General features: G+C 40.3%; 3 protein-coding genes, 7 non-coding genes and 1 pseudogene across 10 annotated transcripts; 10 read left to right on the top strand and 1 right to left on the bottom strand.

Moving 5' to 3' along the window:
* The first annotated feature begins 146 nt into the window (after positions 1-146).
* On the top strand, positions 147-916 carry LOC105061666 (histone PARylation factor 1 pseudogene; annotated as a pseudogene).
* A 1,846-nt stretch (positions 917-2,762) lies between these two features.
* On the top strand, positions 2,763-2,833 carry TRNAG-ACC (transfer RNA glycine (anticodon ACC)). The gene has a single exon. It is a non-coding gene; the product is annotated as a tRNA-Gly (tRNA).
* Positions 2,834-3,194: 361 nt separating this feature from the next.
* Positions 3,195-3,266, top strand: TRNAM-CAU (transfer RNA methionine (anticodon CAU)). Its single transcript has one exon. It is a non-coding gene; the product is annotated as a tRNA-Met (tRNA).
* A 506-nt stretch (positions 3,267-3,772) lies between these two features.
* TRNAS-UGA (transfer RNA serine (anticodon UGA)) lies at positions 3,773-3,854 on the top strand. The gene has a single exon. It is a non-coding gene; the product is annotated as a tRNA-Ser (tRNA).
* A 1,117-nt stretch (positions 3,855-4,971) lies between these two features.
* Positions 4,972-5,043, top strand: TRNAQ-UUG (transfer RNA glutamine (anticodon UUG)). Its single transcript has one exon. It is a non-coding gene; the product is annotated as a tRNA-Gln (tRNA).
* A 483-nt stretch (positions 5,044-5,526) lies between these two features.
* TRNAQ-UUG (transfer RNA glutamine (anticodon UUG)) lies at positions 5,527-5,598 on the top strand. Its single transcript has one exon. It is a non-coding gene; the product is annotated as a tRNA-Gln (tRNA).
* A 4,408-nt stretch (positions 5,599-10,006) lies between these two features.
* Positions 10,007-10,088, top strand: TRNAS-GCU (transfer RNA serine (anticodon GCU)). Its single transcript has one exon. It is a non-coding gene; the product is annotated as a tRNA-Ser (tRNA).
* Positions 10,089-16,591: 6,503 nt separating this feature from the next.
* On the top strand, positions 16,592-18,635 carry LOC105084148 (histone H4). Its single transcript, XM_074347922.1, has one exon. The coding sequence runs from the start codon at positions 17,769-17,771 to the stop codon at positions 18,078-18,080; it is 312 nt and encodes a 103-aa protein (XP_074204023.1). The 5' UTR covers positions 16,592-17,768; the 3' UTR covers positions 18,081-18,635.
* On the bottom strand, positions 16,803-16,874 carry TRNAM-CAU (transfer RNA methionine (anticodon CAU)). The gene has a single exon. It is a non-coding gene; the product is annotated as a tRNA-Met (tRNA).
* A 2,715-nt stretch (positions 18,636-21,350) lies between the features above and the next one.
* On the top strand, positions 21,351-21,885 carry LOC105084147 (histone H2A type 1). Its single transcript, XM_010974186.3, has one exon. The coding sequence runs from the start codon at positions 21,480-21,482 to the stop codon at positions 21,870-21,872; it is 393 nt and encodes a 130-aa protein (XP_010972488.1). The 5' UTR covers positions 21,351-21,479; the 3' UTR covers positions 21,873-21,885.
* A 1,606-nt stretch (positions 21,886-23,491) lies between these two features.
* LOC141574211 (histone H3.1) lies at positions 23,492-25,744 on the top strand. The gene has a single exon (XM_074348225.1). The coding sequence runs from the start codon at positions 23,504-23,506 to the stop codon at positions 23,912-23,914; it is 411 nt and encodes a 136-aa protein (XP_074204326.1). The 5' UTR covers positions 23,492-23,503; the 3' UTR covers positions 23,915-25,744.
* Positions 25,745-26,590: the final 846 nt, after the last annotated feature.

The raw sequence follows: 26,590 nt of genomic DNA, 5'->3' as shown, positions 1-26,590 counted from the left end.
AAGTTTAGTCAAAGGAGTCCTTGACAATGGTAGGTCACAAGGCTCCCTTCTCATTACTAAGTTAGCCTCTAGAGAACCTCATGACTAGGATGAAAGTGATCTGAACTGTGGCTGTGAACTTGCTGGAAAATAGAAAATGAATTAAAAAATCAGCAAGGCTGAATTTTAACCTTAACTGGAGATTTTATGATACTTCTGAGTTCTGGACCATTCACTGGAGATAATAAAACCACATGGGATATTGCAGGAATTCTCCTGATGAACTTCCTGTATATGTGGGTACAAATGAAACAAAGCAAAAAGACATAACTGTTCAAAAATGGTGATAAAAAATGGTCATAAAATTGTTTATTGCAGTCAAATTATTTCTGATGAAAAAGCTTAAAGAAGTAACACATAAAAAGAAAGCTAGTGTCTTGAAAAACATAGCTGAAAAACTCACAGAAGAAGACAACTAGGGTAGTCCCTGCAACAGAGAACCATGAAGATGAAACAGAGAGGTAAGAAAGTTGTGATAAAGACCATTCATGGCGCCGGCTTCATTGTCTCAATAGATAAAAATGATGTTGGGTCCAGAGAGCTCCCTGAAATAGACACCAACCTCAAAAGCAGTTTCAAGACAATTGTTGAGGTACCAAGTGATGAAGAGAGACTGAAAGCATTTGCTCCCATTCAGGAAAGGATGACTTTTGTGCATTTTGCTAATGATGAATGTGATTATGGCATTTGGCTTGAGTGGGGAATGATCTCTTTTTTCTATAGTTTACACTATTTTCATAAAATTGCTAGCCACCTTTTACCTCTTGTATGTAATCTATGGAAGAGGAACCTCTTCCCAGAGATTATTGAAGATTATCTGGCACATAGAAGTCAAGAGAATATAGACCAACTTAGAGCACTGGCATTCAACTTGTGATTTTTATTTGGTTTTTAAGGAAGACAGAAGAGCAAATTGATGGAAACATTACAAAAAGAAGCAGAAGAAGAGAAGAAGAAGGAGAAAATTCTCCAGCCCCAAGTAAGCAGATGTCTGCAACTCTTGTCAACATCTTGTTTGCAACCTTGTAAGAGATTGCCACCTGGGTAAGCCACTCCTGAATTCCAGACCCACAGAAAATATGAGATAGTAATTGTTTGTTGCTTTAAGCCACTAAGTTTTAGGCACAGCAATAGATAATGAATACAATGTTTAACCTCAAAATCATCTCCTAGCTGGGTCTACCAATCCTAAAACTTATCCCGATCCTTATTCAACCCTAACCAAGTTCCCACTTTGACTCACCAAAACAATTCAGATTGTGAAAATCTCAGTAAATAGCTCAATTTTGCTCTTTCCCCTCTGAGACACTATTAAGACTCATGAGATAGTGTTCTCTCTTGTCCAATAAACTCAGCTTTGTTCTTTCAATGAGGTTTTTGGTGACATTTTAAGGGGGTAGCATTTGAAAAATGGTAAATAAAATAAAAGGAAATAGAGTGCACAGTATAAAATTATTTTTATATCACACACAAAGAATACACTTTAGATATTTGTTCTAAAATAGCGCACACTATGCAATCGATTCAGTACAACTAACCTGAGCACTAACTCTGTGCATTATTCTGAAGATTTCTGTTTATAATGGAAGTAAGGTACAACTTCTGACTTTCAGTGGTTCATTAAAAAGTTCCATGAAGTAAAAATCAGTAGCTAATATTTATCTGGTGGTTTTATACTTTTTTTTCAAGGTTTTAGTAGGCATCATTTTTAGTTAACTTTATGGTTCTTAGAGGAATATAAGTCAACCACTGTAGGCTCCATTTACATATAAGAAATTAAGAACTAACAAATAAGGCCAAGTTATTGATATCTCTCCTATGTCCAGTTATTTGTTATTCTTTTGCTAGAATTTGGAGAAACCTAATTTATGGCCCAAATTCTTTCTTTAAGATCAACATTAATAAGCTCTTAATTTGCTAAAAGTCATCCTGCTATTCTTCCCCTTCAAAGCATCCTAATCATAGCTGCCAAATAAATACTCAGCTTCTGTATTCTGAAGAAGAGCTGAAGAGATAGAAACGAGAGTGAAAAACCTCCAGGCTTTCATGTACTTTATAATAGAAGCTATCTGAATCCACTACTTCCCTAAAGCCCAAACTCAAGACTCATTTCAGTAGAGATTATTTTCATTGATGTCAGTGGTTTTCTCTGTGTTGGATTTTTCTCCAAAACAACAAAAAAGTTCTGAAAAAACAGAGACGATAACTCATTCATTTCCAGGCCTCGTTTGACTTTTGGTTTCAAAGTGCCACAATGACCTCAGCTACTGGTGACAATACCCTTCTTACCAAACTTGGGTCTCCGTAAACAGAATGACAATGGAAAGTCTTTTTTCCAAAATGAAGTACTTGATGTTTGAAACTTGAATTGAGCACTTTGGGTTAGTAATTAACCGCATTGGCTTTCCTCCTAAACGAGAGATTTTTTAGAAAGTGTTTTCATTAAAGATTTAAATTGAGAGGGGGATGGAGAAAAACATTTTTATATGTCACCTATTTACAGGTGTTTTTCACTTTCAAACGGCTCCAAAGCGTCACATTATCTGCAGTTAGCTACCTTCTAGTTCACAGGGTTCCCCAGAATATTTAGAGATAATCTTTTATTTAATTTGATTTGAGAAAATCTTAGGGAAAAAACATCCATCTTTGCTGGTTTACTAACAATTTAGGAACCATGTTATTATAACTAGATGTAGATAAGTAGAGGGCAAGGCGTATACTGAGCATTGGTGGTTCAGTGGTAGAATTCTCGCCTGCCACGCGGGAGGCCCGGGTTCGATTCCCGGTCAATGCAAGCAGTTATCTTTCTCCCCCTTTTTGCGGGGTAAAACGTTTTCTCTGAAAAATCACAAACAAGAATTATTTTAAGGTAATTATGCTTCTGGTATCCGAGTATGGCTGAGAGAAGCCACAGTTAATCACCCTTTTACAATGTCACCTTTATAAAGGAAATTCCGATCTCAACTGATAGAAGTCTTTCGGAGGCGAATTCTAAGTCGGTAGTGTCTGGTGGAGTGTAGCCATTTATGGACATAAATGTAGTCTTTCTACTCTTCGAAGCAGCGTAGAAAGATATTCGTAGATTAATTTCTCAGAGTTAATAATTGCCAAAAATTTTAACCTTGAAATAATGTAAAAAATTTCGCCAACATGCGAGCAGAGTGGCGCAGCGGAAGCGTGCTGGGCCCATAACCCAGAGGTCGATGGATCGAAACCATCCTCTGCTATGTGTGTGTGTGTGTGTGTGTGTTGGTTTTTTTTTTTTTTTTCCCCCTTTTCCCCCCCTTGATTGAAACTCCCTTTTACAGAATGGGCTAGAAGAAAGTTTACTGCAGACTACCACATAGAGATTGTGAACCAATTTTGGGTGTGTAAGAATCCCTAAGGCAGTTTGTTAGAAATACTTATTTCCCGTTTTTAACGGAGGTAAATCTTATTACGTCTGGTAAATCTTATTCATTACGTCTACTATAATTTGATCCGTCAAGTTTGGGGACCACAACACCTCTCAGGGATTGGAATGTGACAGTCGTTATGGTTTTTGGTATCTAATAGGCCCGACGAAGAGTTACAATTTATAGTGACGCCTGTAATCAACATCTCAATCTTCAAATTGTTGATCTTTCTACCATGATAACAGGCATCCCTGAGCAGTTATTAAAATGAAAGGACGGTTGTAACAGGAAAGATATTATTCCTCATGGGACTATATCTTGAGTTGTTGAACAGGCATGTAGTCGTGGCCGAGTGGTTAAGGCGATGGACTTGAAATCCATTGGGGTTTCCCCGCGCAGGTTCGAATCCTGCCGGCTACGAAGGTACGTTTTCTTTCCAGGTACTTCACCTTCCTGGACCAACCGCGGAAACTAAAACATCAAGAGTATACGCTGTTTTCTTTATCCTTACCTTCTTCCATAAAATTGGAATCAGGTAATTCTAGTGCTTTACTATAACTGTATTACAGAAAATCTTTGAAAATGACTTTGGGTAAACACTAGGGATTTCTGAGACCATTATAAATACCTTGAAAAAGTGCTCAGGCATTAATTCATTTTGAATTGCTATCTCCCTATCTGAACTTCAGCTCAGGTCTGATTTCTGAAAACTCGCCTGCTTCTATCTTCCCCGCTTGATGTTCTTCCAAGAATTTAGCTACATCCAGTGCATGACTACTCTACTCATGAGTATTTTGATGTTTGGAATTAATATCTCAAACAGAAATTTTCAGTATTTCCTCCTTCTAGAGCCCTCTTATCATTCCTCTTAAGAAGCCAGATTGTAGAGAGGAAGCATCAGTTAAAGAATTTTCAAAACTGTTTTCAGATGTTGGCTAAATTTTATTTAAAAAAAAAAAACTGTTTTGCTTGCTAAAACTTTCTATCACTACACATGCAGTATATGCAACATAAATTAAATATAACAAAAATTCATCTTGTATTAAACTTGCAATCTATCCATCAGGAAATGAAGTTAAGCAAAAAGAAGGATGTAAAAATACTTAAAAAGGAAAAAAAATTCTTAGTCCTGAAATTACCAATAACTTCCCATCTTATATTAAACTTTTTTTTCTTCTTGAGTTTTCTATTCACACATGTCCTAGAGGATTTTTAAGTGTTGACACTTTCTTCTACAAACCCATATATAGACAAACATTCACGGCCCAGGTTAGGAATTCAGTAAATGCAGTTTTCGTTTTGCAAGGATTGCCAGCACTCAAATCCTGCAGGGGTCCTGAGAAAAATTACAAAGTGAGCTCTGTTCGTCTTCGTACTGTGGGGCATTTTTGTTGCCTCACGGGATTCAGGGAACTGAGCCCTTCTTCGCTCATTCAAGACAAAACTCATTCCAATGACGCGCATATGACACACTCAAGACAAGGTCCCAAAATCTTGCCAGGGAGAAAGTGTATTGTCTGGAAAACGCACGTGTCTCGGCCCCATGGTGTAATTGTTAGCACTCTGGACTTTGAATCCAGCGATCCGAGTTCAAGTCTCGGTGGGACCTACGACTGTTTTAGTGTCCTCCATTCGCGTCTCTTAAATCACCGTGGTACCTCGAGGAGGCTACAGACAGGCATCTTAGCATTTGAGCTGCCCAACACCCAGTTCCCATCAGCAACGAGAACAGCATACCCCACGCTTTCCTCTGGGATTTCACATCTGGCCCCTCCTTCGTTGAATCAGAGCCCACTCAGATATTTGTAAATTTAGATTATTGTCTGCGTGACTTTTCGCGGTTCCCATCCCGGACCTCAGTTCTGGGTTCGAGTTCCATTAGTTTCTAACCCACACCGGGTCCAGAGATTTTCGTAGTGCCTGGGAGCCCTGGTTGTCGCGTGGAGCCTCTGCTGTCTATACATCAGATTCTCAATATTTAAAAACCGAAAATTATAGTTCACAAAATACTTGGTATGCTGGGTTCTTCAATGAATTTTCATAAAAATTCCACCAAACAAACAAACAAACAAACAAAAAGACCATTCATGGTGGCCCCATGGTGTAATGGTTAGCACTCTGGACTTTGAATCCAGTGATCCGAGTTCAAATCTCGGTGGGACCTACTTAAGTTCTTGGTGGCCTGTTTTCCTCAAATCGACAATGTATACTGTTTTATGGATATAACCTTCCCACTCATGCTTTCTCCTTCTGGAAGGTAACTCTTCTCGGTCTCTTGAAAAGTATCCTCTTTGTATCATCTTTGGGTCTTTGTGGAATACTATCCACTCTCTTGACATCTACACTTCCCTGGATTTCCTAAAGTCAGCCCTGTTGTTTGCGTGTTCAGGGTCTTAACAGATCATGTGTCAGAGGCCCCTCTTGCAAATCTTTTTTTCTCTGAAGCCCTCTTAAAACATCGGCCTGATGCAAGAATATTCATAAGAACTGTAGTAGAAGGTAGACAGTTTCTCATGACAGGATCCGAGTTAGCACTGTGGACTCTGAATCCAGCAATTTGAGTCCAAATCTCTTTGGGACCTTAGCAACATCTTACTAATTTTCCCTCTGTGGTTCTCTTAAAGCGTTAAGCCAGATGTACACATCTGGCTGCAGGCACTGTCAGTTACTTCGAAATCAACACCTAAAGCAACATAGAGCCACTGGCCAACAGAAATTATCTCTGACTACCTACCTCCAGAATTCTAGCCCTTCTCTCCCTTACCCGTGATGTCCCTTTTTTTTCCTTTTTGCCCAGAGTTCCTCCAGTTCTGTGAAGTTAGAATCCTGGCTCCGGTGATAAAGAGTTTATATTTTATGATCCCTGCAACTCAAGTCCTTCCTTTCCTGGAGCCTGCTTAGAGTGCTCCAGTGGCTTCCAAACACTAACATTGTCTTGAAAAAGTTCCTACTACACAGTGTTACCCTTGTTCAGTATGTCTTAGTACATTAGAGACGGTTCTAACTCCTTTAGCTTATGTGTTGTCTGCATTATTTTGGGGAATAACTGACATTTTAGGAGTGTACATCAGTCTTTCAGTAGAGATCCAACTTTAAGACCCTCATAATGTAATGGTTAGCACCTGGAATTCAAATCTCAGTGGGTCTGTCTCAATTTTGGTGACCTTGCCCTCACATCTTCCTGAACCAGGAATACACTCTGATATATAGACACTCCTGTAGACTTGCATTTCTCCTCCTCCATCAACATCCAGCTCTTTGGTCTTTCCTCTGGATGCTGAAAATTGCCCTCTCCCCAACATCCTCATGTCTTGCTAGAATATCTCCTCTCGATGCTTATTTTTTCTTTGCCTAGAGCCTGCCTGAAGTCGGTCAGATCCTCATAAGTTAATTTTTTGCTTAGGTTATTAAGAGTTCATATGTCAGAGGCCCCACCTGTGACTCTTCTCTGGAGCTCAGGCAAATGCTCTATAGGCTAATCTGAACCAAGACATGAAAATGTCCAAACCATAGAGTGATACCCTCGCTAACATTGTCATCTGAGATCTTCCATTGTCTCCATATAGGAGGCTCTCTCTTACTGTTTCTTAGATTGAGTCTGTGCCCAAACATTTTAAAGATCAATGAACAGATACATTAGCATACACGTCCTTCCTTGAAGGTTTGTAATACCCAGGTCTTATGGTGTGATGGTTAACCCTCTGGTCTCTGAATACAGTAATCACAGCTGTCAGTGGGACTCTAAACGACTTCTGCTGACTTTCTCGCCACAGTTTCAACATGTATCCTCCAGTGCTATCCGTGACAGCAAAAGAAGAGCCCCCATGAATGCCTCTGGCTTCTTAAAATTGTTCCAGAAAAAGTCCTGCAAACTTCTTCCTGCCTAGTAAGTCCCAGTTATGGTAATGTTTTAGAATCTCTGTTAGTTTCCTATTGCTGCTATAGCAAGTTACCACAAATTTAGTGGCTTACAACAAAAAAGATTTATTTTCTTACAGTTCTGGAGATCAGAAGTCTAAAATCAAGGTGTCAGCAGGGCTGTGTTCCTTCTGGAGACTTCAGGGAAGGATCTGTTTCCTTGTCTTTTTCAGCTTCTAGTGGCCTCTTCCTTCTGTGTGTCACCTCTTGTTTCTGCAGTCACATTTCCTACTATTGAATCTGATCTTCCTTTGGGTCCACTTGGATAATCCAGGATAATCTCCCCATCTCCAAATCCTCAATTTAATCGTATCTGAAAAATCTTTTACCATGTAAGGTAACATATTTTTAGATTCCACATACAAATGAAATCATATAGTATTTGTCTTTCTCTAGTTGATTTATTTCATTTAGCATAATACTCTCAAAGTCCACATTGTCATGAATGGAAGGATTTCCTTCTTTCTCCTGGCTGAATACTATTCCATTGTATGTATATTTACCACATTTTCTTTATTCATCCGTTGACAGAACTTAGGTTATTTCCATAGCTTGGCTATTGTGAATAATGCTGCAATAAACATGGGAATGCAGATATCTTTTTAATATCTTGTTTTTATTTCTTTTGGATAAATGCCCACAAGTGGAATTGCTGGATCATACTGTAATTTTATTTTTAACTTTTTGAGATCCCTTCATATTGTTTTCCTTAGTGACTACACCAATTTACATTCCCATCAACAGTGAACAGGGGTTCCCTTTCCTCCACATCCTCACCAACACTTGTTATCTCGTCTTTTTGATGATAGCCATTCCAACAGATATGCGGTGATATCACATTGTGGTTTTGATTTGCATTTCCCTGATGATTAGTGATGCTGAGCATCTTTTCATATGCCAGTTGGCTATTTGGATGTTTTCTTTGGAGAAATGTCTATTCGGTTCCACTGTCTATTTTAAAATCAGATTGTTTTTGGTTTTCTTACTGAGTTGTATGAGTTCTTTATATATTTTGAATATTAACCCCTTATATGATATATGGTTTGCAAATATTTTCTTCCATTCCATAGGTTGTCTTTTTATTTTGTTGATGGTTTCTTTTGCTGTGCAGAAGGTTTTAGTTTGATGTAGTCCAACTTGTTGATTTTTTTTCTTTTGTTGTTTGTATTTTTGGTGTCAGATTAAAAAAAAAAACCATTGCCAAGGTTAATGTCAAGGAGCTTTTGCCCTATGTTTTCTTTTTGGACTTTTACAGTTTCAGGTCTTATGTTTAGGTTTTTAATGCATTTTCAGTTAATTTTTGTGAGTGGTGTGAGACAGAGGTCCAATTTCATTTTTCTGTATGCTCTTATCCAGTTTCCCCAACACCATTTATTGAGGATATTGTTCTTCCCTACTGGGAATATTTTTTGGCTCCCTTGTTAAATATTAATTGACCATATAGGTGGGAGTTTATTTCTGGACTCTGTATTCTATTCTATTGTTCTGTGTCTATTTTTAATGCCTATGTCATACTGTTTTGAGTACTATAACTTTGTAGTGTAGTTTGAAATCAGGCAGGGTGATGCCTCCAGCTTTGTTTTTTTTTTTTTTTTTTTCCTCAGAATTGCTTTGACTATTCAGGGTCTTTTGTAGTTCCAAACAAATTTTAGGATTTTTTTTCCTATTTGTTAAAAACTGCCATTGGAATTTTGATGGAGATTGCTCAAATCCATAGATGGCTTTGAGTAGTATGGATATTTTAACAATATTAATTCTTCTGCTCCATGGTCATGGGATAGCTTTCCATTTGTTTGTGTCTTCTTCAATTCCTTTCATCTAAGTCTTGTAATTTTCATTGTACCACTCTTTCACTTTTTTGATTAAATTTCTTCCTAAGTATTTTATTGCTTTTGATTTTATTGTAAATGGGGTTACTTTACTTCTTTTTAAGATATTTCATCACTAGTGTATAGGAATGCAACTGATTTCTGTATATTGATTTTATATCCTACAACTTTACTAAATTTGTTGGTTAGTTTCAAAAGGTTTTTGGTTGAGTCTTTAGTATTTTCTACATATGAGATCATATCCATCTGCAAATTAAGACTATTTTATTTCTTTCTTTCTTATTTGGATGCTTTTTATTTTCTATCTTGTCTTATTGCTCTTGCTAAGACTTCCATTACTATGCCGAATAAGAGTGGTGAGAGTAGACACCCTTGTCTAATTCTTGATCTTAAAGGAAAGGTGTTAATGTCTCATATGGAGAATACTCCTCCTGCTGAGGAGTTATATAAATATAACTAGTTTAATGATGGCTTAAGATACATAGTTGAAAAGAAATGACATAATTCAACTTGATTTTTAAAACAAGAGCAGTCACTAAGTCCATTCTTCTCTGTTAGGTTCTCTCATTTTCCCTTAGTAAGAATATTTTGTAATTTTCTTCAGATCCACATCTTTGGCCGGCTCTCCTCCCTCCCCGGACTGTAGTCTCTTCCTTGTCTTTACTCCCTTTAACAAAGTAAGAGGGCCGTTTGTAGAAAGCAAAGACTTTGTCTTCATTAGTGAAAAACAACAACGATGAGAACAAAATAATAATACGATTTGCTAAGCAGAACATAATAGAAAGAAAAGAGACATAATACTTATCCAGACTACTTTCTATCAGCGACGAGGTGGCCGAGTGGTTAAGGCGATGGACTGCTAATCCGTTGTGCTCTGCACGCGTGGGTTCGAATCCCATCCTCGTCGTCTACACTGCAGGGTGACAGTAAGGTTTCAACCTGCTTGTTGGTAGCTGTTGTACTGTAGGCAGTTGATGGGGCGAATGATCGCTGTTAACACCCATCTTCAGCCCATTTTATAGAGGAATTAGGAGGTTTGCGTCATATCACATGTATGGGAGAGTTAAAAATCTAACTCTGCTGCATCTGCCCAGGCACAGGTGTGCTCACCTGTTCTCCAGCTTCTCCATCTTTATCAAGAACTCAGATTTTGGACCCTCTGCCTTCCTCTATGCGTTTTGAGTCAACTAGTCTTCCGCCTCCCTCCTGCCTGTGTTCCAGGAGTGGTGGCAAATTACACGCCACTAGGGAGTAGTTATTCTACACTGTACTCAACCCCTTGCTGTAGCTTACTGTAAGGTGAAAACAGGGGGCAGGTGAGATTTTTATGGGATTATGTGCTAAAATTCAGATCTAAGAGGCAGAAGATGATCAAAGAAGGAAGAAACAGAGTCTGGAGCACTTGGAAAAGACCCTTGTTTATTCATCTAAAATACAAAGAGGAGAATGATGCCTTCATTTGAGGATTCACGGAAGGGACTGTAAAGACTATCTCTTTGAAAATCCACGGCCCGCACCCCCGCTCCCACCCCGCCCATCACCTGTCTTTATTTTACAGATGACAAAACTGAGGTAGAGACCAGACAAATTAATTGTTAAAAAAATTATATAACCAATTTTTCCTTACTAAGGTTCCTGGAAACCAAGTTCTTTTAGATCAAGTGGTTAAGGTGATAAAAGTCTTTCCAACATGTTCCAATCCCGTGATTGGGATTGTGAATTTTAATACCTGGAAAATCCTTCTGAAGTATGCTTGTCATAGGCCAGCAAATCTCCCAAAGGTTTGGAGGATGGAGACCTATGAAGTAAGATTTTGAAACAATATCTGTTTTTGAATTTTACCTAATAATATATGGCTTTTGTGGTATATGTGGTTCAAAGAGGATTTACAAACTTTGACCCTTTAATCTTGAAAATAGGCTCAGGAGATGATGATCCAGATTGGAAGCTGAAGTGGATTCTTAAGGAATTATGTGATATGCTGTTTAGATTTTACATTTTCTCCAAAAAAGAACCAGAGGTAATTTGATGCCTGATTAGTCTTCCCCTTCTGGCCCCTCCATCCTCACTTTACCTTATTTGAGAATAAGGTTGTAGGGGTACCACCCTTTTATAGCTTTGTCTTTCATCTTTCCACACTGTAAATATTCAACAGGTATTTATAAAATAATCACAGGCATTGTGTGTGTGTGTGTGTGAGAGAGAGTGAGAGAGAGAAGATCAAAACTTCGTCCAGGTAGAATATACCTGGGGTGTTTGTCACTTCTTTTAACACATCAAAGGATGATTTGAAATGTGCTAATCTCCTGTTCCAAATTTGGGAGGTAGATTGAGACAATTTTGCCCCTGTTCCTCACCTCTTTTAAACCCAAAGGATCTGTTTTTTTTTTTTTTTTTTTCTTAAATACCAAAGAGAGAAGGAAAGTGCAATACATTAAGTAGAAAAGAGCTAAGCCTCTTGGTTCTTTCTTTACAATATATTCACAGAATCAGTTTCTCAACACTTCCACTGCTGCCACTGCAGTTCAGGCCATCATGAGCCAGCCTCCCACTCTCCTCTCTCACTCCTCTCTCCTTGCTCTGCTACAACCTATCCTCAAGCTAGCAGCCAGCATGATTCTGCTAAAAGGTACATCAAATGATGTCACTCACTGCTCTGAATTTTCCCACCCTCCACTCCCCTTCCACTCAATGTAATTAAATTTGGCTTATAAGAGGTGGGAAGGGCTAAATTAGGAGTTAGAGATTTGCAAATATTAACTACTTATATAAAAATAGATAAATAAATTTATTCTGTAAAGCCCAAGGAATTATATTCACTATCTTGTAGTAACCTATAATGAAAAAGAATATGAAAATGAATATATGTAAGTATATGTATGACTGAATCATTATGCTGTACACAAGAAATTGGCACATTGTTACTGACACATTGTAACTGACTATACTTCAATTAAAAAAATTGGCTTTCACACTGAGTGCAAAGGCCCAGGGGCACTTGTTATTCCCTCTTCCTGGAACTCTTCTCCAATCTTTCCTTGGTTCAAATCCTCACCTCTTTTGATCAAATATCACTTCCACTGGAATTTACCTGACCACTGCTCCCTATCCCCTTCCCTTGCTTGCTTTTTCCCATAGCACCTACTACCTTTTTTTTTATTAAACACCTAGTATATACCAGGCAGTATTTCAAGTGAAATAAAAGAGAAAAATATCACTTATATTATTAATGTCTAACTTTTAGTAGATACTTAACAAGTAAGTGAATTCTAATAATGGAAAGTAGTATAATAAAGTTTGATATTTGTCTACTAATGAGTAGTGAACCACACTTCTGGAGGCCTTGTAAATCAGAAATCCTTTTTTGTAGGACTATTGGCAATTTATATCAAAAGCTTTAAATATACATACTCTTTAACTCAGAAATTCTACTGCAGCAATTTTATCCCAAGGAAATAGGACATATGCAAATAGATACCTGCTATAGGAATATACAAACAGTACTCTTTATAAGAATAAATACCAGTAACGGCAGAAATGTATAATCAGTTAAGGGATGGGTCACATGCACTATGTTACTCCTAAATAATAGAAGACCACCAGACCATGTTAAATTATATAAAAGAAGTCACAATGGAAAATAAATAGAATTGCTAAATAAAAATTAAAAACTGTCACTTGGCCCAAAGCAGCTCCTATCTAAACAAAAATATAGCATGTTAAAATACAGAAAACTGGAAAAATCTTTTACTCTTCTGACATGCAGAGGCTGTCTTCAACTTTTTGACCATCTCCTTTTAACTTGGCTAAGTGATGGATAAACGGGAGATGTTATGTAAAAGTTAACTGCCTCTATCTCTGGGGAAACAAAGAGGTAATTATTACATGTTTTAATATTCATTGCTTTGACCTAGCAAAAGCACTAATGACCTCCATGGGATCTGAACCCAACATTTGCATCTATCTGAAATCAAACACCGTATGTTCACCAGGACGTCAGTAATTAGAAATTAAGTTTTCTTCATCCTAAATTATTATTAAATTCAGTTATTTAGGCACACAAAAAATGTTTTTGTATATTTCGAGCAGCTATCTTCTCTGCCTTCCTGTTTGCATACACACTCTGAAAACATCTGGGCTCTTTTAATGGCCTTAACATTCTGCTTTGTAATTTAGGTTTGAACATGAGTTCTCATTCTTTTGATGGCAACAAAACCAAAGGAAAAGAGAAAGTTAGGATGGAAAAGATAGGGAAGGAGTGAAAACCAGTGACAGACTTTACTCCAGCAGCAACTGGAACTCAGACTAGAAGAGAAATGTGAAGAAGACGTTGTGGCCTTGGGGGAAGCCATCAGGAAGAAGCAGCAGCAGGTTTCCCCCTGTGCTGTTCACTGGGGCCTCAGTTACAGAGAGCTCGGCTTACAGGGCAGAATTCCCTTTTCAAAGAGGCTCAACACAAGCCCAGCCTGTGAAGCTGAAAGTCCGGCACTCCAATCCAAATTTGGGGAGAACTTGAGACCCCCCCAAATTATTAGAAGGGCTTATTTCAGTTTTGAATTTCAGCCACTCTTCATCCCTGACACCGTTCTCCCAAGCTTTTGAGAATAACCTTTTAAAAATAGACCAGGAAGAAAAGGGTTTGGAAAACACATGACATTGAACCTCCTACATAGCAATTACTACAGAAGCGCAAAAAAAAAAAAAAAAAAAACAGCTGCTAACCACGAAGAAATTCGAACTCTCAGTCTTCTGATTCGAAGTCAGACGCTTTATCCGTTAGGTCACATGGTCCCTGAGAGTGGCATTTTGCTGAGACACTTAGACAGTATAATGAAAGTATTGTGAGCTTTCTGACCTCGTCCTGAGTTGTGAAAGTCACATCATGACAAAAAGGCAGTGGCCTCCACGCCTTCCGCGCTTTTCGTCATTAGAAAAATGGAAACTCTAGATTACCAGGGTTATCTGGGGCGAAGAGGGTAAGAATCGATAATTATTTCGGTCTTGCTGGATATGGGTACTCCATCGAGAGAAGTCATTTACTGTACGACCTTCTAGCAGAGAAACTGAAGTTCGTGGCAACTAAAGAATGCCAAAAGATTGCATATTGCCTGCATCGAGGGTTATTTTTGAATAAAGAGAACTCAGAGGGTCTTCCTTATTAATACTCACACTGACCATTTTCAAACACTAGGCATTTGGGATGCCTACTTGGACAGTTGTCAGGGAAACCGCACCCCGAAGGCAGTCTTACTATATATACATATATGGCAGTATCTACATGATTGTCTTTCTTGTCACCTGGCAGGGATATCTGCAGGCCCCTAGGCATAACAATTTCCCCCTTTCCCATGGTCTTCTGGTATTTTCCCAGATTATCATAATGTGACATCAAAGCACTTTGTCACGATATATCTCTATCTGTTTGAAGAAGAGAATATTTTTCTTGGTGTTTCTCAGGGTTTTCAAGAAGTCCAGGGCCATTACTATTATTTGAGGCTCCCATATATTAAAATATAAATACTGCAGTAGAATTACAAAAAATTTAACTGTAACAAATTTTACATTTGATAGATGAATCAACATAAAAACCTGCTGCAATAAAATCATTTTATCGTCAAAACATTTATAATGTTCCGTAGAGGGCTTGGCCCAATAACGTGATATAGATTTAAAGTTATATTTTGGAAGTCTTCTTTCAAACTTGTCAGTGAATCTCTGTCTGTGATCTCATGCACATTGTTTGAAGATAATGTCAACAGTCTTCACATTAGTCATTTCCTGATTTTTCCTAAATCCCAGACCCTGGGAGCATTGGCCCTCCTGGCTCATTTGTGATAGGTGTAGGATTTTCTTGACTAATAAATTAGAATCTTCTGGAGTACAGAAATGGGTCCTTTCACATGGGCTTTCTTTCCTGCCTACAGAATAACATCTGGCAAATAGTATGAGCTCAGTATAAATATGCTGAATTTCTCATAAACATATATTTTTGATTTTTTGCATTTATCTTTAAGTTGGAGATTATGTAACAAAAAGATCCTTCTATCCTGGAAATACTTGAATACGGAGTTGTTCTCTCCTTTTTTTCATGGAAGCAAGAAGATGGTGGCTAAACCATCATGGGTAGTGTTGGTGGAAGTGGTGAGAAGTGGTTGAATCCTGGATATGTTTTGAAGGGTCTGCTGATTGGATTGAGGGTATGAGAGAAATAGGGAAGTCATATTCATCTCCACAATTTTTTGTGGTAACAACAAAGTTTCCATTTACTGAGATGGGGACCACTGCAGGAGGAGTGCTTTGAGGGTGGAGTGTGTGTGGTTAGGGTGAGAAGTTCTGTTTGGACATGTTAAGTTTGAGTTGTGCACTAAACATCCATGTGGGGATGACCAGTTTGGAGTGGTCAATTTAAGATTACACACACACACACACACACACACACACACACACACACACTCATATATATGGTTATATCTCCAGCCTGTGGGAGACTTCATCTTTCAGAAGATCATCATCGAGCAAACCCAGCCAAAATAATTTTTGAGCATGACTGGTGTTTTGCTTTCCATGACTTTCCCCCTCAAGCAAAAAAGATCAACTGTGTCATCCCTGAAGATGGAGGACAAGAAAGCCTTCTCTAGTATTTGCTTGTGCATATCTTTTTCCTGTTGTGTCTGCACTTTTTCCTTTGTTGTAATAAATCCTAACTTTGGGTATATGTTGATTCATGTGAATCCTTCCAGTGAATCACCAACTACTGGGTGGTCATGGGGTTACTGGAAATAACTATCATTTTTCCCTTGGTCCCATTGCACTTAGTATACAATCTTTTTAAAGAAATATCTGTATTACACATACTTGTGTGTACCTTATACATGTATATACATCTTTACATATTTACTTGCTTAAAGGCGTGTCTATACTGTACTCTACTTAATGCCTTTTCTTACCGCCTAGCACAGTACCTAACACATAAATATTTGAATGTTAATCCTTTCTGAGAGAGGAAAATATAAAACAGTCCACATGTATACTTTAGAAAATGAGCATAGAGAATAATTCTGTTAGACTGTAAATGAAGGTAGAGACACATTTACCAGCAGTGGTTGAAGTGGTTTTCCCCGGTCAGAGTACATTTGTGGCCACCCAAACTCTGCACTGTCTCAAACTGCTACTTATTTATTCCAAAGAGTAAATCTCTTGTAGTTGCAAAGAATCTGCGTCAAGATGGTCTAAATTTCTTGTTGGTCACCTTAACCACATGGTCATAATTACCCAAGAAGTAGTGCTTTACGAATTATGTTATAGAAGGAACTATAACTCAGTATCTTGGCTTCCACCCTTGCCTTCAATTTATTTCAGCATTTTCCCTGCTTCATAGGGCCACGAGAACTGTCATAATAACTGGTGACAACAATAGCACGGTCATCTTGGCAGCCAAGAAATCCGGTTTATTATGAGAGGACAAATTAGTTAATGAATGTAAATAGTTCCACTTTTATTTTCAGGAAATTATTTTGATTCCAGAAACTTTTTCTTTTTAAAGGCTCCATTTTATTTTATTTTCTTATTGTGAGACAAACCAACAAAATTTTAACTACAGAAGTTAGGAAAACACATAACTTAGCAGAGGATGGTTTCGATCCATCGACCTCTGGGTTATGGGCCCAGCACGCTTCCGCTGCGCCACTCTGCTCTGTAGCAAGCACCTTCTACTAGTAATACTCTTAACTTTGGTCGGAGGCGATTTACTAAGCCTCTAGAGAAGTCTACGGGAGGTCACCTATTTATTTCAATATTTTGACTACAAGTTGCCAAATCTCTGGAATAATGTCCCTACTAGAACCAGAGAAAACAAAACGAAGAGTAGAAAAATAAACATTAACACTGTTAAGTTACCAGGCACAGGGGTGAGGGATGGATAGATAAGTGAGAGTTACATGTTGTAATAAACATAAGGAAAAGAAAACAAACGAGACAGGAAAGGAACTCGGGCTTCCGCGCAGCGAGCGAGAATTCTACCACAATCATTAACCAACCATGTACTCGCCTTCGGGAAGAAAACCCTTTTGGTCAGATTTTCCTTGGCTTGGTGACGGAAAGGGTGAAGTATTGTAGTTTTTGAGCTTCTTAGGATGGGGGTTTGGGTTGAAGGAACTTTACTGCAGGCAGCAGAAATGCTGGAGGCACTGTAAAGGCGAGTGCAAAGTTGGCTTCCGCATTTCAACGAAAGTTGCTGCAGTTCTAGTCGTGAGGGCCAAATCTCCTGTGCAATCATCACAAAGCATCCCAAGTAGCAAAAGATAATAAATAAGAAATGTTAATTTTTGTAGTCTGATGCAGTTGTAAAAAAAAAAGGTCCGAAAATTTCCATTTAGGCTGGAGAGGCTTCTGCAGAAGACACACTAGGTGGGCGGGGACTACGTCGTCGTGACGTCACCCAGAACTAGGGTCGCAAGGGGAGGGGCTGGCGGGCTAAATGAAAGTGCCCGCGAGCGCGCTTTCAGTTCTCAATTCGGTCCGAAATCCACGCATATAAAGGTAATTGCCTCCGAGACTCTGTCTGTTGAGTTCTTTGAGCAGCATTAGCATGTCTGGGCGCGGTAAAGGAGGTAAAGGTCTTGGAAAGGGGGGTGCTAAGCGCCACCGCAAAGTTCTGCGAGATAACATCCAGGGCATTACTAAGCCTGCCATCCGGCGTCTGGCCCGGCGTGGTGGTGTGAAGCGCATCTCCGGCCTCATTTACGAGGAGACCCGCGGGGTGCTGAAGGTGTTCCTGGAGAACGTGATCCGGGACGCCGTCACGTATACTGAGCACGCCAAGCGCAAGACGGTCACGGCCATGGATGTGGTCTACGCGCTCAAGCGCCAGGGCCGTACTCTCTACGGCTTTGGTGGTTAAGTCTCCTGTTTTCAGCAATCTTTAACACTTTTCACCAAAGGCCCTTTTCAGGGCCGCCCACAACTTTCGGTAAAGGAGCCTAACACTTAATCCTTACAGTGGTTTTTTTCTAGGACCCAACTTTTCTTTTTTTTGTCGCCAAAGGGTAACGTTAAATCGCAGTTTATGTTCTAGAAAGGTGAGTATCTCAGCTTGAGGTATCTTGCTGCAGTGTGGTTTTAGGTATAGTCTTGCGCACTATAACACTTAACGTGGCAGTGAAAAGGCTTGTGTGTGCTATCTGCCCCAGAAAGATTTACTCCAGGTTAGGAATGTATGCAGCGTTCTCGAATACCGGAAAGACTGGCTTAAACTGCCGGCGATGTAGCGACTGGAGGCTGCTTTTCCCCCGCCTTTCTTACATGCTCAAGATGGCGGCGAAGGCGGGGAACAAAGGGCACCCGCGGCGGGAACCTACGGCCGGAAGAGGCGAGCTCGAGTGGGGCGGGTCGTTCCCCTGGGCAGGAGCGCGCTCCTGTGCTCGTGTGGCTTGACGCTGCTGCTCGGCTCTGCCGACCAACACACTTGTACCAAAGGCACTGGGGGAAAAATGAAAATTTATACGCGGGGAGACCCCTATATTCTGACTTCCTCTAATGAGCGTTTAAAAAAGTGGTTAGTGTATGTTAACATTAATGCTTGCTGAACTTAACAGTTAAGTAAGCTGTACACTCAATATTTTACGTCACATTAAGTATGCACTATTAAAATAGTTCAATAGTTCCCATATAATCACTCAAACTAAAACCAAATTCCCTAACTTCTAATAACTCAGTTCAGATGAACAGATGTTTGTTATGCTGCAAATGTCATCTTAGATACCTGGTTTGCTAAGTGGAGGGTCCAATCATGCCTTTGGCTCTGTCTCATGTCTCAATCTACAAGTTTTGTCTTCCTCGATTACACTTATTTTTTAGACATTGATTTGCTGTAGACCTGGCCTGCAGACTATCTTCGTCTCATTTGTTTCCGAATGGGTCATTATCCTTGACTCCTGTACCCTGTATGCCCTGCAAGGTAGAAGTGATTTTTTTCAGACTTAAATGAAATGAAATGTTAATTTTCTTGTCGAGGAACGGTTTAAAGATTTTTATGTAAATACTACTGTACCACATCAGGAGCACTTGATGTCAGGCTTATCCAGATTCAAGATGATGGATCCAGCACTGGCCTAGAGTTACTTACTGGTTTCCTCGTAAAATCAGTTTTCCTCCTTGTGGCCTGCAACTAATTTGTAGGGTGATACTTTGATAGCCAGAAGGCAGTGGAGTCATTTGGAATCTTGTCTGTTTTAAAGATACAGACTCCAGTGCTTAAATATGAAATGAATCATGTTACTGGAGCTAAGGTATCAATTTGAGGAGATGAATTCATATGAGGGTATTAACAAACAAAACAAAGCACATAGCATGTGCCAGGCACTGCTTGATGCTATAGAATTATAGCAGTGAACATTTGAATATGTCTGTATTCTTGGAACTTTTATTTGTCAGGGTAGGGAAACAAACAAAACAGGTAAATAAAACATGGTGTGTCAGATGGTGCTATGAAATCCAATGAAGCTGGGGAAGGCATTAGTGTGGGGAGGAAGGAGGTGATATTTTAAATGATATGGTAATAGCAAGCTTATAAGTGATGAGGGGAAAACAGATTGAGAAAGTGAAGTTCCTAATAGAAGACCAAGAAGGAAAGCCTAGAGGTAGCAAGTAATTATTGTGGTTGAGCAGATGGAGGGCAAGAGGGTGTGGAGGAAAAGGAAAAGAGGTCTGAGAGGCAAGTGGAGGTGAGTAGTTCCTGTATAACCTTCCTTATAACCCAACACATCTATTAAAGAGGTACCACTAGTCCTGGTGAGACATGAAAAGATCCCTGGAAAATAAGCCACACGTTGCTTGAATTGGCCAAAGCAGGGAAGTCTTATAGTCACAGGCACTAGTTTGTCCTCAAAACGGTTCAGGGGAAGATGATTTTAAAAGAGGGGCTTAGATTGTTAAAAGGGGTTTGGAATGTTGGTCACCCTGCCAGACAAAGAAATCCTAGTTGGTGTCAAATGCTACTGGCTTTGAGGCCTACTTTACTTCATTCAAAGCCTCAGGATTCTGAAATTCCAAAGTGGGCAGGACCAAGGGCACCTTCCAAGCACTTCAACCAGAGGCTTTAGCAACAGCTACTATTTTGGAGGCACTTTCTTTGTGCAGACAACGTCCTAAGTGCTTTACCTGTGTTCTATTGATCACCCCAGCAATGCCATACAGTTGCTAATTATTATTCCCATTTCAGAGGTAAGGAAATGCTCACAGGGTTTAAGCAATTTCCCCCAATCTAACATTCAGGACTGTATCATATCCTGGAGGGTTGCCCCTTAAAAAATGCTTATGGATTTCATGAACACATGGTATTAAAATGTATTTAAAATCAACTTTGAAGAGCAAGAAAGGAGTGCCTTAATTATACGTGGGGTTTAGGGAATTTTCTTCAAGCATCACTATAACGTGTACTCGTTTGATGTTCACAAAAATCTGTGTAGGTGTAGGGAGGAAAATCTTCCTTTCGAGGTTCTTTGACTGACCCATTTGATGATTAACAGAAGGAAAAACAAGGTAGCAACATGTATACCTCCTGTATACCCTGGAGATACCCAGCAAACTGAGGACATCTACGAAATAGCTGAAGCCACCGCCTTAAATACCATCTTCAACTAAAGACAAAAGGTGCTGGGGGTGGGGAGTCAGTTGTAGAAGGTAACCATGAGAAGCACAGTTCATATGGGTAAGGTTATTATACAGATGTAAATTGTGACTTTTCCACAGATGAGACAACTTAGCCATCCTCTTCCAGGTTCATCGAGACGCTGGAGGTTTCCCTGATGAATCTCTTACAAAGTAACTTCCTATTGTTTTCAGAGCTTGTGTCATAAAAATAACCAGAGCCCTTTTTCGGGGCTGGAGCCGACTTAGCTGGTTCAGGCATTATAAGACCGAACTACCACCACAAAAAGAACACTGGTAAAATACAACCACAAGCACATAGCCTTAGTATTTATTTGGCCTATATGCAAATTACGGATGGCAGAATTACGTTCTCTGATTGGCCTTCTCAGCACCCTAACCTCTGATAGGCTGTTATCTATTCCATACTCTCATTGGCTCTTTCCTTCGCTCACCCTTACGTAATTTGACCTTTCAACTACAGACTTCCTATGTAAATTAGAAGCGTTTAGACCTGGCTTTTGATTGGCTGAAATTTGGGTTCGGCCAATAGCACAGGCTGTTTTACCAAACCGCCGCAGTGTATAATAGTCTAGTTTCTTACGTTTTGTAACGTTTTCTTGGATTTTTAACGTGTTTGTGCTATTTCATTATGTCTGGTCGTGGAAAACAGGGCGGCAAGGCTCGCGCCAAGGCTAAGACCCGCTCCTCCCGGGCCGGGCTCCAGTTCCCCGTGGGTCGGGTTCACCGCCTGCTCCGCAAGGGCAACTACGCCGAGCGGGTTGGGGCCGGCGCGCCTGTGTACCTGGCGGCGGTGCTGGAGTACCTGACGGCCGAGATCCTGGAGCTGGCGGGCAACGCGGCCCGCGACAACAAGAAGACGCGCATCATCCCTCGCCACTTGCAGCTGGCCATCCGCAATGACGAAGAACTCAACAAGCTGCTGGGCAAAGTCACCATCGCCCAGGGTGGTGTCCTGCCCAACATCCAGGCCGTGCTGCTGCCCAAGAAGACTGAGAGCCACCACAAAGCTAAGGGCAAGTGAATTTACCTAAATATCGTGCGTGCAGCTACAACCTTATACCCAAAGGCTCTTTTCAGAGCCATCCATGTTTTCACATTTGAGAGCTTGTAACTAATTCTAACACTGGTTTAGCCTGCCCGCTAGGGAAAAAAAGACACTCCCGGAAGCTGAGAATTCTGTTTTATTTCGTGAGATTTCTGAGGACTTCAAGCACGGGAGGCAGCGTCTCAGATCTGAGAGACTGCCCTGAAGAAAGGGATAGAGCCAGGATATATGGGTTTTTGCAACCAAGACGAGGTAGTGGGAACATCAAAAGACTACCATTAATTAAAACGAGCTATGTCAGGGTAATGAACTTAGCATTTTCTATGTAAGGGAAGATGCAAGGGTCTGGGCTCTGAAATTTCTTTTTTTTATGCACCTTATCTATCTAGGGCCAGTATGCTGTTCTTAACCATCTTGAGTTCCCACAGGGTGCACCGTTGGAGGTGGCTATGGTGGCTGAGGGCTTGGCATCATGGTTGTAGTGGCTTGATAGCTACGTTTTTGTTTTGAATAAAAGATTTATTCGGAAAGATACATAACTCCATACAGTGCGGGCTAACTCATAAGGCCAAAGGGGCTAAGAGTCTTGGGGGTGTTAAAGCAAGTGCCATCTCTAAGGCAAGAGAGAATGACCCAGAATGTGGGCCATTTTACTCAGAAGGGAGAGCGGCCTCCAAACATCCTTTTTAACATGACAGGCAACATTTTCCATTCACATTTATAAGCCTTCAACAGTTAAAGCCATTGGATATAAATACAGCTTATTCAACGTGTTATTATCTTGGCTATTTCACATGACTGCTTGGAATGTGGTTCAGGGATACGAGAGTTTTATGAGAAAATAGCATCGTAAACGGGTTTTAGTTGTGAGGAAGCAAGTTTTGGTACCGTTTACAAAACCTTGAGTAGTCTCCAGATCTAGCGAGAAGGGGAACATTCTATACTGCGGAAAAGGCGGGTGGGGTTGGTAGCTTGGGATATCTTTAAGACATTGAAATAGCAAAATGAGAACCACTGGCAAATCAAAGATCAGCGAGGGCTTTTCAAATTCTGAACCGAACCATAATCTCATTTAGGCACTACAGCAAAGTCAATCGTTTGGCGCACTGTTTGCCTATCACCTCTAGCCCAATCGCTTTACCTGTGGTTTCCCAGAGTGGAGATAGGAAGTGACAGTCCAGGGGACTCCAGGTTCAGTTCAGAAAAAGCAACCGCTGAGAAAAAACAATAAAAGTAAATCTCTTCTCAAAAGCTTGGTCCTTGGAATTTTAGGCCACATTACATAGATCTACTGAGTCAGAACTGGCATATTCCACAATCACGAAGTGGCTCCTTATTTACAATTTGAGATGAGCTGAACTAGAACAGTAGAAAATTAGCTCCTATGGTTAGTAGACTATAACGAAGAGAGGGATTGGAATGTGGAGTAATTCATCCAATCAGAACCTGTAGTCATTAACCAATCACATCGTTGACGCTTCAGCCAATGGTTTCATTTCGCGGGACTTTTGAAAAACCGCAAGGCCAATCAGAATGTTTCTGAGTGTATATAAAGGCAACCTCTTCCTCAAGCTATCAAGTTGTGCGTTTTCTCCGTATTTCCTGCAATGGCTCGTACTAAGCAGACAGCCCGAAAGTCCACCGGCGGCAAGGCGCCGCGTAAGCAGCTGGCCACCAAGGCGGCCCGCAAGAGCGCGCCGGCCACGGGCGGCGTGAAGAAGCCGCACCGCTACCGGCCCGGCACGGTGGCCCTGCGCGAGATCCGCCGCTACCAGAAGTCCACGGAGCTGCTGATCCGCAAGCTGCCGTTCCAGCGGCTGGTGCGCGAGATCGCGCAGGACTTCAAGACCGACCTGCGCTTCCAGAGCTCGGCCGTGATGGCGCTGCAGGAGGCGTGCGAGGCTTATCTGGTGGGGCTCTTCGAGGACACCAACCTGTGCGCCATCCACGCCAAGCGTGTCACCATCATGCCCAAGGACATCCAGCTTGCCCGCCGCATCCGCGGAGAGAGAGCATAAAGTTCTTTCTGTTTAAATCCAACTCAAAAAAGGCTCTTCTAAGAGCCACCCACGTTTTCTTTAAAATAGCTGTCACTAAGTTTGTCTTACGTGGCAACTTAAGGATTTAATGCTGAATGTTTGAAATCAACTTTGCCCTGGGACATTGGTGTGGGGTGTTTTTCTTGGGTTATTGGCTACATTTGTTTTTCATGTGGGGTTTGATACGAAGTGTCTTTCAGTCTCAGTTAAATACCCTCCTGGGCATCGATGGGTAGGTTACATGCTAAAAAAAGACAACTTTGGCTGGTGGGAAATAGGACTTGATACATTCTGTAGGTCGTTAGAAGGGGCAGAAATCAGTGTGATGTGATAATCAGGTTATCTGAGCATGTGGATTATGAAAAGTAAGTGTTATCCCCTGAATTTCGGTAAAGGTGAGTGTGGATTTGCTGTTTATTCCTTCCAAACTGTGTTCCATGCAACTGGGAAATAGAGCTTTGGTTGCTTTTTAGTGTCTGGAATTGTGCAAATTGTTTCAATCTCTGCAAAGTAAAAGTGAAACTTTTCCTGTGAAATGTTTGTCTTTTTACACAGAGAACAATGAGAGCACTGTTTATAGTTAACTTGTCACATGAGAAGTTAGACTACTCGGGAAAGATTTTTAAATACACTTAAGACGGGTGGCAGAACCCGACGTAGGGAGCCCAGCTGGCTTCTACAGTCTCACTACTCAAAAAATGTGGTCTACCACCAGCAGCATGGGCATCACTTGAAAATGTGCTGGAAATGTAGATTTTCACACCCTACCCAGGTCTACTGAGTCAGAATCTACACTGTAATAAGTTCACCTCAGTCGATCCTTAAGAATGCTAGTTTAAGAAGCCTATTTTTTTTTTTAAATGGTGATTTTGGTCTCACCCAGAAAAACAGCCTGTCTGTTGACTCATCAAAAATAAGCATTTCAAACTACACGTATTTATGTAATAGAATGAAATCGCTCTCAAGCAATTGCACATAACAAGGTGCCCCTAGGATAGCTTCTTTTCATCATTGATCAGTGGCCTCAATGTTAATTGCACATTACAGTCAACTGGAGGTTTTATAAAAATATTTTTGGTTGGGGTCCAATCAGTATAAATAATAACTATGGTGTGGACCCAGGCAACAGTAATTATTAAAACTCAAGTGCTTTCAATAGGTAGTGAGGACCAAGACTAGAGGCTACATAAAATCCAATCTTATGGTGATTAAGTCTTGTTTGACTCAGTTTACCTAAATGAATCATGCTTTCCTTGTAGTTTGCCTTCAGAAAGAATATAGTCTCGAAAGGGACTTTTTGGCTTGTTTATAATCACCTTATCTTACTGCAGTGAATCCAAATATTACGTGGCTTTTACAGCCAATTCTGAGGACAGGGCTAATGTGAATCTATACTGAGAAATGAAGCTGCTTTCAGTGGTTGACATTACCAGGTTTTCAGGGATGGAACAAGACTACCCTAGACTCTTCACAGGCAACCAGTGGATACCTCTCTGTTTTCACATTGGGCCTTTTCTGTACAGATTAGCACAAGGTCCTGTTTGGGCCTTCAGGTGGTCTTTCTCCATAGCCTTCATTTTGTGATGTACCTTCATGTCCCTCCCTCCCTATATTGTTTTAAAAACCTGTTTTATTATGCAACTTTTCAGAATATATAATATTAGAGATAATAGATTGATAAACCCTACGTAGCCTCAACATTGTCAACACTGGCCAAATATGTTTTTTTCTATACCTCTTCTGCCTTGATTATTGTCTTGATTATTATAAAGCTTTATTACAATAAAGATTATTGTAATTTCCTCTCTATTTTAATATACACCTACCATTTTAAAACCTATTTTGATGCCATGATTACTTCCCCCAACAAACATTTCTTAACGGTGAGGAACTTTAAAACGTATTCACTCCACATGTTTGTTGAGTTTACAATGTGCTGGAGGCTGTTCTAAGCACTGGGAATATACTCGGAGAGCAAAACAGACAAAATTCTCTGCTTTTGTGGAATTTACATCGGATACATCAGACAATACATCAGATAAATATTCTGCATCATATGTTAGTGTTACGGAAATGACAGGCCAGCCAAGAAACAAGCACCACTCGGAGGGTTGGAGTACTTAGATTTATTATGCCGGCGGGCTCAGAGGGGCTTCTGCTCCTAAGCTCTGAGCACCTCCAAGACGTGAGCATGAGGTTTTATAGGGTTAAGTACAAGCTTGGGGTATTCGGCCAATAGGCATGGAACAGCTTTAGCAGCATCATCATCACAAAAGTAGAGGCAGTGAGGCAGCAAACCAACATTTTAAGGCCAGATATGTTTCTTTGAAAATCCAGCTGGCTAGCAAAAACATGAACAGGGAATCAGCAAACCGACACTTATTAATTTAGATTTACAAGTTAGCCCAGCAGAACTCAGATCAGTAATCCAATACTTGTTACACTTAGATTTGTGACTTAGCTTGTTAGCCCAACTGGGCTTTTCCTTCACATTAGATGGTGAGAAGAACAATAAAGCAAGAATATGGCGTGTCATGGGGAGTTGAAATTTTGAGGTGACCAGTGAAGACGGTGCTAAGATTGTTCTTTCAGCAAAGAGCTGAAAGGTGAGGAAGCAGTCTGTGGAAAGAGGAGGAGGGGTGTTGAGATGCCAGG

This window comes from Camelus bactrianus, chromosome 20 (genome assembly GCF_048773025.1).
Source record: "Camelus bactrianus isolate YW-2024 breed Bactrian camel chromosome 20, ASM4877302v1, whole genome shotgun sequence".
In the NCBI taxonomy this organism is placed as follows: domain Eukaryota; kingdom Metazoa; phylum Chordata; class Mammalia; order Artiodactyla; family Camelidae; genus Camelus; species Camelus bactrianus.
This window is presented reverse-complemented; position numbering and strand designations above follow the sequence as displayed.

Coding starts and splice junctions, on each gene's coding strand:
- LOC105084148 (XM_074347922.1), top strand. CDS start 17,769: ATGTCTGGGCGCGGTAAAGGAGGTAAAGGTCTTGGAAAGGGGGGTGCT.
- LOC105084147 (XM_010974186.3), top strand. CDS start 21,480: ATGTCTGGTCGTGGAAAACAGGGCGGCAAGGCTCGCGCCAAGGCTAAG.
- LOC141574211 (XM_074348225.1), top strand. CDS start 23,504: ATGGCTCGTACTAAGCAGACAGCCCGAAAGTCCACCGGCGGCAAGGCG.